This window comes from Danio rerio, chromosome 13 (assembly GCF_052040795.2).
Source record: "Danio rerio strain M-AB ecotype USA chromosome 13, GRCz13ab, whole genome shotgun sequence".
Classification (NCBI taxonomy): domain Eukaryota; kingdom Metazoa; phylum Chordata; class Actinopteri; order Cypriniformes; family Danionidae; genus Danio; species Danio rerio.
The window spans coordinates 2,276,676-2,287,500 of record NC_141033.1 but is presented as its reverse complement, the minus strand read 5'-3'; the positions used below and the strand labels follow the sequence as shown (position 1 = coordinate 2,287,500).

At 34.5% G+C, this 10,825-nt stretch overlaps 2 protein-coding genes across 3 annotated transcripts in view; one reads left to right on the top strand and one right to left on the bottom strand.

Annotated features, from left to right (window-relative positions):
- Positions 1 to 3,916, bottom strand: part of gclc (glutamate-cysteine ligase, catalytic subunit) — a 35,360-nt gene extending 31,444 nt beyond the window's left edge. The window contains 1 exon segment of the mRNA NM_199277.2: positions 3,469 to 3,916. Within this exon segment, the coding sequence (NP_954971.2) occupies positions 3,469 to 3,618 (150 nt within the window). The 5' untranslated portion in view covers positions 3,619 to 3,916.
- Positions 3,866 to 10,825, top strand: part of eloal (elongin A, like) — a 40,504-nt gene continuing 33,544 nt past the window's right edge. For both annotated transcript variants that reach the window (NM_001444277.1, NM_001444276.1), the window contains exon 1: positions 3,866 to 4,010. In NM_001444277.1, the coding sequence (NP_001431206.1) occupies positions 3,996 to 4,010 (15 nt within the window). In that variant the 5' untranslated portion in view covers positions 3,866 to 3,995. The remainder of the gene's footprint in view (positions 4,011 to 10,825) is intronic.

Here is a 10,825-nt window from a genome sequence, read left to right as displayed (position 1 = left end):
GATAGTAGCAGTGAAAAAATTGTAGTTAAAAAGGTAAAGTTTTTGGTTTCTTTTTTTCTTACCAATACCAGAATAGTGTTGCCACGATACTGGAATTCGATACCAATCGGTACTGAAATTTTAAAAACCTTAACAGCACAGGGACACTGGAGTGTTTTAAAGCTGCGAAGATCAGCTGGTCTGTTTATAAGCTGGCATACGGGCGATTCGCTAATGAATCGACTAATCTTGACAGCTTTAAAACTCTCCACTGTCCCTGTATCCGTGGTTACACTCAGTAAACAGCTGTGAGTTTGGTGAACTGATGACCTTCACAGCCAATCACAGTCATTTCTGTTGAGCATGTGAACACAATAGCAAATCAGCGCTCAAACGTTAGCCGGATATGGACGTATTTAAAATTTCAGTACTGATAGCTATGAATTCCAGTATCGTGACAACACTATACCAAAACAATGTTGTGTGTAAGCTTTGCAAAAAAAAAAAAAAAACATCCCTGCCAAGTATGGAAACAAGCAACTTGCATTAAAACAAGAGAGAGTTAACCAACACGTCTGACTGATGATTGGGTCCTTTGCTTGAAAGCTCAGATTTGAGAATCATAATTTGCTTTGCTTACAAACTTTAAGGTTTAATGTGTATCGTTGTTATTACCATCTAACAGATGTTGATCTACTAAAGTTTGCTTTGATTATTCAACGTTTATACTTAACCACTGCACACACATGGTGACATTGTATTTATTAAGTTTAACAATCTTTTTAACACGTTTATTTTATTATAGGACATAAGAGACCAGATTTTTTGTTTAAGTAATGTTGGTAAATTGAAACGAAGTAGTTGATTTTTTTAAATAAACGGATTGTTTATAAATATTGTGTATCAATAATTATTGGCACAAAATTGTAAGAAACATTACAGTTGAGATTGAATTATAATTTATTACAACACTACAATTTTAGTAAACAATTATTTAATTAAAAATAATAATAATAATAATAACAATAATAATAATAATAATAATAATAATAATAATAATAATAATAATAATAATAAAGCCAGTTGAGTTTATGTTTAGTAGCTGAGCTAAAACGACCATTTTATTTATGTGTTGTTACACCTTGACTAACCACAGGAAACAGGATTTTGTCATTTTTCTTCTTTGCACAAAACATGTGAAATTAAAACTGCAGTGTAGGGCAGATCTTTACATGCCTAGACCGCACCACACACACTCTATTCTATGCAAAACGGAAAGTTTAGACACACCCTCTCATACCTTCTTACTCTAGTTTTTCACAATTGAAAAAAGACTAATAGATCATTAACCTACAAATTTTGCTGCTTGTTAATAGTTAGTAAGGTAGAATTTGGGTTTAGGTATTGGGTAGGATTAGGGATGAAGAATAGAATCACACAGAATATACTTTATAAGTACTACAACAGTAATATGCAGATAATAAGCCAGTAGTTAATTTAATTATTAGGTAAATTGTACATAAATTTGTCCAAATGTCGTCAAGGCATTTTCAATTTCATTTAGAGCTTATACATTTTATTTTAGAGATCAAACATCCAGAGGAATGGTCTGTTTATGCCCAACTGCAATAACAACACATTGCAACATAATGCAAAGTGAGCTAAAGCAGTGGTTCTCAAAGTGGGGCTCAGGAAGCCCCTGAGGGGTCGCAGAACAATTGGGGGGAGGGGGGGGGGGGGTCGCCTGGTGATTTCCAAAAATCTATTTATTTTTATTAAACCATAAAAATAACCGTATTTTATCCATAACCTACTGAAAAGAAAAAAAAAGTCATTTATAGTTACTATATACGATATAGTTACTATAGTAGCTTATAGTTACTAGTTCTATTGGATTGCGACCTCTGGGGTAATTACATTATGTTAAAGACAGCAATAGCGTCAGATGCAGCAGATTGATTTTATAACAGCAGGTTAAATTTTCTGAACCCATTTACAGCACTCACATACTTTACAAAAATTAAACGAAGAATAGACGTTGGTCTATGGTGTGTGCGCGCCATTGCATGCAAGGTTTCTGTATTTATAACCACCTCAGAGGATATTGGAGGTCGAGAGTCACTGGCATTGTCAGTTTGGGGGTCGCGGGCTGAAAAGTTTGGGAACCCCTGAACTAAAGGATTAAAGTACAGTTGGTTTTATATTCGCACATTCGTTCATATTTAAACAACAGTCCCTGTATTGTTTGACGCTGACACGCACCTCTCAAAAACTGTAACTACATCGCGACGATGCGTAGCGCTCTGTGATTGGTCGGCTTGGTAGCCGTTACGAGCGTGGGCGGAGCTGAGAGCCATGAGTCCCAAGTGTCTAGTCCCAAGAAGGAGCTCCACATGGACACTTTTGTTTTGTGTTTACTTTATTATTAAAGTTATTGCATGTCTGCCAGTTCCCGCCTCTAAATGAGCGCGTTTCAGCATTAAAGTAGCATTCAGAAAAAATAAAACACCTGGAAAGAAACTCAACACAGACGAACATGAAACCTACTGCCAGCTAGCATTTCGTAAGTGTTATTGCAGAGCAACACAAACAGAACGCAGAAGTATAAATGCACGGCTACGAGCAAGGCATGTGCCTTGGGCCACAGTGATCACTCGACTCGACCAGCCTTAACACTTCAAGTAGGGCAGGCAGGCGACTGCTTCTCACTCAGGACTGTTTATGCTAATGAGGTAAAGATTGTCTCTAATGGGCGGGGCTTTCAAAGTGAAATCAAAGTGTTCCTGCAGACTTTTTTCATCAAGTGTGATTAAAAAAATAATAATTAATTTATTTTTAACATTAAAGGCTGGCTATAATCACACGCTGTTGCCACACAACTGCACTTAAAACCCTTAAAAAGTGATTTTTGCATAATAAATTATAAGGATATATATATATATATATATATATATATATATATATATAAAAATATATATATATATATATATATATATATATATATATATATACTGACATTGAGGTAAAGTTAGTTTTATATTCATACATTAAGACTTTCTCCTTAATAATAGGAAATTCAGAAATGTAGTTTATGCATATTCTAAATAGCAAAATCATATTAGCAGCCAATGACTTTCAAAGTACGACATTGTTTGGTCAAATAAATAGTGCTAATATTGTTTTCATGTTATACTTGCATGTGATTTTAGCCTGAATATACAAAGTACCATGATATAAAATATAGGAAGCATGTCAAAAGTTGTGACTGAACGAATGTGCGAATATAAAATCAACTTTACCTCAATTATAAGGACAGTAAAGTGTTTCAAAGTGTTACTACAATGCAACCTAACAAAGTGAAGGGTGCACCTGCTCACAAGCAGCATCCAAATCTGCTCCATTACATCAGACCACGTGTTTCCCCATCATATGTAACTACAGTGTAAATACATAATGCATTATGAAGAGGAAAACAGAGCAGATCCTCACCTCGTCTCCCCACTTGAGCACATCCTTCTGCCGGTCTTTGACTTTATTGTAGATGTTGAGGAACTGCAGGATGCCGTGTTTTCTAACGTGGTCAGCATGTTTCTTGGTCTCTTCCCAGTTGAGCGGTGACCCCTGTGACAGCAAGCCCATAGCACTAAACCTACGGTCCCCCAAAAAAGCGTACTCTTCTTTACGTCAACTTACGCACACTTCACGTGCAACAACAAACCCGACGTAATGTAACGTTAAACTCGCTCGCGCGCGCGCTCACGCTAGGCCTTATATGAGTGGGTTTAAATACCGATGAGTTTAAATACGGATCCTCTCAGGTCGAGGACGGGCTCCGGTTTCACGTTATGTGGGGGAATATAAAGCGGGTCTCCGGTGGCGAGAGGCTGATATTTGATCGCAGAGTGCGCGAGCTCGGTCTGTCTGGCTCTTCCTCGCGCACGGACACTTTGCTTGCGGGGAGCACACGTGACCGTGACGTCATGCCGTGACTCAGCAGTCTCTTTTGTTGAGCGCCGATGATGATGATCAAGGTAATGCAAAGTTATAAAACATAATAAAGCCGAATAATGTGTCTGTGTAATCATGACAACGCAAAGTCTATTAGAAGAAGAAGAAGAAGAAGAGGAAGAAAAAGAAGAAGAAGAGGGAGTTTGTGTCCTCAGCCTTGGTTTTATTAGCTGTTCCTTTTCTCTTCTTCGACATGTTTTAGCAAAGTTTCATTAGTTTTATTATAGTTTTTGGGACAGTATTATATCACATTCATCGCTCTTATTGCTAGATATTCTGGCAATGGAGTTCATTGAATAGCCAGACAAATTCTAGGTTCATGGTAAGGTTACTGTTGTGGCAACTCGAGGTCAACAAAAGCCGTTACCTAGTATTTGTTTCCCGGTTCCCGGTTTTCGTTGTTTTTACAACCATAGAACAACGTTCAAAAAATGTTTCTAGAATGTTTTGACAATATCTAAAATAACTTAGTGTTCCCTAAAGGTTATATTACTAAAGTGAAATACGCAGAGCGTCCCCTAAAAACTCCCATAGGGTTATTTAAGGTGTTAATTATGCGACCTGAAAATATTTCACAAAGAACATTCCCTAATGATTATTTTCATATTTATAACAGTAAGATTATGTTAACAGAACAATCACTACTCTGTTAAAATAGCTGGGTTATAAATACCCCAACATATAACCCAACTATAGGTTATTATAGCACCTTCCCAACTATGGGTTATTTTAACATAATGCATTGGATATTATAATTAAACCCTATGCATTGGGTTATTTTGATTAAATGTTATTTTTTCCATTCTGGTATTAATATTGAAGTACTATTATTTTCGAATGCCTGTGTAAAATAATGAATGTCTCCGCTGAGTCCTAAAGGCGAGAATGACAGCCGAATATCCCAAATATGTGTTTTATTTTCTATTTTCTCCCAAAAAAAAAACTGTAGAGATGAACACGGTAGAAAAAGCGTTTTATCGACTATGAAGCACGCGTTTGTAATATGATGAATAATTAAGAGTCTTGGTGAAACTAATAGAAAAAAACACGACACGAGAGGTAATTTAATAAAAAATAATAATATTACGTTAGAGCTTAAATAAACAAAACAACATTACTTGCGCATATTAATACAGCTGTTGTGTGTCTGTTAAATCAGTATTAATTAATTAATCTACTGTAAATAAAATTAAAAAACTTGCAATGCTTACTTTTTTTGTGTGTTTTAGTTCAGAAAACTACAAATTTAGTGTAGATTTTTTTAATATATATAAGTTGTTAGGCCTCTCTTTTCTGACAGACTTCTTGGACTTACCTCCACTTTACATTTGGGGAAGATTTAGATTTAGAAATTTAGAGACTCTGCAAAATTTGACTAAATGTGGGATCCAGTCTTTTTTTCTAACACAATGTAATAATAATAATGTGTTTAATTAATTTTTTTGTAAGTCATATAGGTCTTGTATCTTTTCCATCTCATTGCTAAATGAGAACTGGTTGAGATAAAAAAAATCACCAAATAAAGGTTAAAAATAACCCAACAAAGCTTCAAATATTTAACCCAACTGGTTGAGTTATTATTAAATAACCTAATAAAGGTTAAAAATAACCCAACAAAGCACCAAATATGTTTAACTCAACCATTTGGTATAAAATAAATCACTCAACGTTTATTAGAGTGTAATCATTTGTATGTTTTTACAGATTTTTTACAGAGCATTATAAAATTAATTTTTACAGCCGTAAAATTATGTTTTTACCAAAGATTATTTTAAAGGGATAATTCACCCAAAAAAAGTTTATCACTACACTAAAAAACGTTATTTATTTAACCCAATGGTTGAGTTTAAAATACTTGGCTTTTTGTTAGGTTATTTTTAACCTTTATTAGGTTATTTATTAACAACTTTACCAGTTGAGTTAAATATTTGGTGCTTTGTTTGGTTATTTTTAACCTTTATTTGATTATTTATTCTAATAATAACTCAACCAGTTGGGTTAAAAATCTGAATTTCACAGTCAACTGATTTAACTGACACACAACTGCGGTATTAATATGCGTGAACAGTGTTGTTTTTGTGTTATAAAGTTTATTTAAGCTCTAGCGCAATAATATTGTTGTCATTTTTTTAATCAAATTACCTCTCCGTGTCGTGTTTTTATATCCGTTTCACCATCCATTTTGAATACTGCATGTTATTTATTGATACAGTCATAATTATAAAATTAATAGTTGTACTAGTAATAGTATCAATAGTGGAAATGGAAAAAAAAATTACATGTAATCAAAATAACCCAATTCATTGGGTTAAAATGAGTTGGGAAGGCGCTAACATATGCTGGGGTATTTTCAACAAGTGCTTTCAAATCATTAATTTTCCTTCGGCTTAGTCTCTAATTTGTCAGGGGTCATCACGGTGGAATGAACCGCCAAATATTCAAGCATATATTTAACACAGTGGCTGCCCTTCCAGCTGCAACCCAGTACTGGGAAACACCCATACACTCCCATTCACACACACATACACTACGGACAATTTAGCCTACCCAATTCACCTGTACCGCATGTCTTTGGACTGTGGGGGAAACCGGAGCACCCAGAGGAAAGCCATGCAAATGCGGGGAGAACATGCAAACTCCACACAGAAAAACGCCAACTGAGCCGAGGCTCGAACCAGCGACCTTCTTGCTGTGAGGTGACAGCATTACCTACTGCGCCACTGTGTCGCCTGTGCCAAAACCTGTAATGATTAAATTTAACAGAATAAAGAAACTGATAATTAAGGTTTGGAGCAAGTAAAGGATGAGTACACGATGACAAAATATTCACTTTAAGTTTTTTAATGACGTTAAACACCTACAGAAAGATTTCTAATGTATTTACAACCATAAAATAACTTGTTACGAATAACTTTTATAATTTTAAGAACCAGTTTAAGTAAAGTTAAATAGCTTACACATAGTTTTATATGTACACACTAAGCTGTACATATAAAATTATCCTTAGATATAAATAATAAGAAAAACACTACTGGGAAATGTCAAACGGATTAAGTATTAGAAGGTCAGAAGTCATTTGCTGTACATGCCGTTGTCATTGTTATAAATACAATTCTGCATTGTCATGCCATCTGTTTGCTAGCACAAGCTCCAACGCCCATCATTAGCATGTTTACTTTGTGAACTTTAAGGTCTAAAGTTAAAGCTCTTGTATTGCTTTACACAACAGCCCACCCTTTCCCTTGGAATTGGGGTACTTTTAACTAATCCCTCTGGTTTAATTTTTTGACATGATTTGATGTACAGTTGAAGTCAGAATTATTCGCCCCCTTTTGATTTTTATTTTCTTTTTTAAATATTTCCCAAATTATGTTTAACAGAGCAATGACATTTTCACAGTATGTCTGATAATATTTTTCTTTGGAGAAAGTCTCATTTGTTTTATTTCGGCTAGAATAAAAGCAGTTTTTATTTTTTTTAAAACCATTTAAAGGACAATATTATTAGCCCCTTTAAGCTAAATTTTTTCCAGATAGTCTACAGAACAAACCATTATTATAAAATAACTTGCCTAATTACCCTAACCTGCCTAGTTAACCTAATTAACCTAGTTAAGCCTTGAAATGACACTTTAAGCTGAATACTAGTGTCTTGAAGAATATCTAGTCTAATATTATTTACTGTCATCATGGCAAAGATAAAATAAATCAGTTATTAGAAATGAGTTATTAAAACTATTATGATTAGAAATGTGTTCTCCGTTAAACAGAAATTGGGGAAAAAAATAAACAGGGGGGCGAATAATTCAGGGGGGCTAATAATTCTGACTTCAACTGTATATTGCATCAGTTATACTTGTATGGTCTGAAGTATTTTACTAAACAAATAGTAAATAGAGTGCAGCATGGTGGCCTAGTGGTTAGCACTGTCGCCTCACAGCAAGAAGGTCACTGGTTCAAGCCCAGGCTGGGTCAGTTGGCATTTTTGTTTGGAGTTTGCATGTTCTCCACGTGTTGGTGTGGGTTTCCTCTGGGTGCTCCGGTTTCTCCTACAGTCCAAACACATGCGCTATAATGGAATTAAATAAACTAATTGGCCATAGTGTAGTGTGTGTGTGTGTGTGTAAATGTGTGTATAGGTGTTTCAGAGTGATGGGTTGCAGCTGGAAGGGCATCTGCCGCGTGAAACAGATGCTGGAAAAGTTGGCGGTTCATTCCGCTGTGGCGTCCTCTGATTAATAAAGGGACTGAGCCGAAAAGAAAAATGAATAAATAAATATAAAATATTAACTGCTACGGTCATTATTATTAGTCCCCTTAAGGTGTTTTTCTCCGCTTGGCTACAGAACAAACCACTGTTGTCAAATGGCTTGCCTAATTAACCTAGTTAACTTTAAATATGATGTACTGTCATCATGGCAAAGACAAAATAAATTAGTTATTATAAGATAGATAGATAGATAGATAGATAGATAGATAGATAGATAGATAGATAGATAGATAGATAGATAGATAGATAGATAGATAGATAGAAAATAACAAGACAACATTTTAACATCAACAATTTAAATAAATTAGCAGATCTTTATTATTTGACAGCAACATCATGTATATATTGTAAATGCAAACATTGATGTACCTTAAATAAGCAATATCTTATTAAAGCAATTAGTAGTCGTCTCTCCAATGTCACATTTATTTCATATCATACAATGTTTTCCAACCAGAACATTAAAAATCATGAACCATCGCGAAGCTCAGCAGATATTTGTGCTTTTCCTCCAGACAGTTCAGGCCAAAACATGATATATTCCCTCAGTTTACAAAACCTCCCACCACTGTACCCATCATTACCTTTCACAGCGTCTGCCTTTGTGTTTTACAGTGTAAACTGGGTTATGAACAGCTAACATTTTACATGGGCAGTTATCCAATGCCCTCTGGGTTATCATTAACAGTTACTTTAACATCAGTGTTCTTGGTTATTTCTCCTGCCAAGAGCCCTGCTTATAATTGACTTGATTTTCCAAGAGCCATCAGCAAGTATTAAATAAACTACCCGGTTGTATGAACACCCACTCCCGCAAGGTAAATGTGCAGGTGAAATGAAAATCCTGGCAATCACTCTTCACTGTGTGGGTTTTACATAATTATGAACAGCTCGCATGTACAGTGCAAAAAAAAAATTTAAAAAAATGGCAGCATCAGAGATAACGTAATATAAGCATCTGTGGTTATCTTAATATGTTATGTTGTTGTTTATTAATCATAGAACAGTTTGCAATCACCTCAGTTGGCACATTAAGGGACTAACTGGAGAATTGGCCCCACCCAGCAGGCAAATGACGTCAACATGTCGTCAGATTGATGTTGTACCGCAATCTCATGGGGCGTTGCATTTTGGAAGTGAAAATGAAAACCAGTTAGACATCAGAACCCAACATCAGTGTCCAATTTCTGACAGATGTTGGATTTTGGTCACTTTCCAACACAACCTAAAAACAACTAAATATCAACGTCTAATGATGTTACAGCTTGGCGTTGTGTGGATGTTACTAATATGACGTCTATCAGATGGTTGCCATTGTGAAGAAAAGGGAGTTTATTTTTATTACTTTTGTGTCTTTAATTTTTTTATTAGAAAAATGTTTAGACTGACAACAGATTAATCAATCTTTTTCTTTTGTATGATGCCATATATTGACCAGGCATACTTCTTATTTTTTACTATGTTGCATACTTTTAAGAAGGAACTGCTGACAAGAGGGAAATAGCAGAATAATGAATATAGTGCGGGGGCCCTTGCTACAGAAGTTGTGAAATATATTGCAGATGCACGTAATTGTTCAGTTCTGGTATCCAGAGAAGGGTTGCAGAAAGAGGAAGTATGTCTGGGTGCAACACTCACTGCAGAATGACGTGACCAAAACTCCAGCTGTTAATATCAGTTGTGTATATATGCTGGAGTCAGGGAAATGTATGTTAGTTACGAACCTCTTGAATGTAATTCTTGTATTGCATTGAGGTAACGTAACCCAGAGCTCTGTCACCGAATTATTCATTTGTATCTAATAAATTACTAATACTTTTGGCATTGAAGAAAACCCTCTCCTGACCTTTTCTTATTAATGAACACGCATGGAACTGGCTTGATATTCCAACACCATACCTGACTGATAAAAGTCAGTATTTGACATCAATTTGATGTTGGTTTAATATGTTGGCTCCACGTTTGATCACTTTACAACACAACCTAGAATCAACCAAATATCAACGTCTTTTGACGTCGTTATTGGACATCAAAATAACATCCATTGATGCTGGCTAGACATTGAACTTTAGTTACCCGACATCACGACCTAAATCTAACCTAATATTAACATTTTATGATGTTGTGTGCCTGCTTGGCATTTACAAAAATAATAATATATATATATATATATATATATATATATATATATATATATATATATATATATATATATATATATATATATATATAAATATATATATAAATATATATATATATATATATATATATATATATATATATATATATATATATATATATATATATGTAATAAAAACAAAAATAATAATCCCAGTAAAATTGATGACTGTTATCATCTACAGATGTGAGTTTTTTGTATGCGTTTTCTTTAACGTTATAAGCTTATAAATCTACCTCCAAGACAAATCTCTCACTTTCTATCTTCCCACAACCTATGAACCATCTTTACAATACATCAGTCCTTATTTTTAATATTCTTTATCTATTTAATTTTTTTTCAAATAGTGCCTTACTCTAAAAAATTGGTAATTTGTATACAATTGTGGCA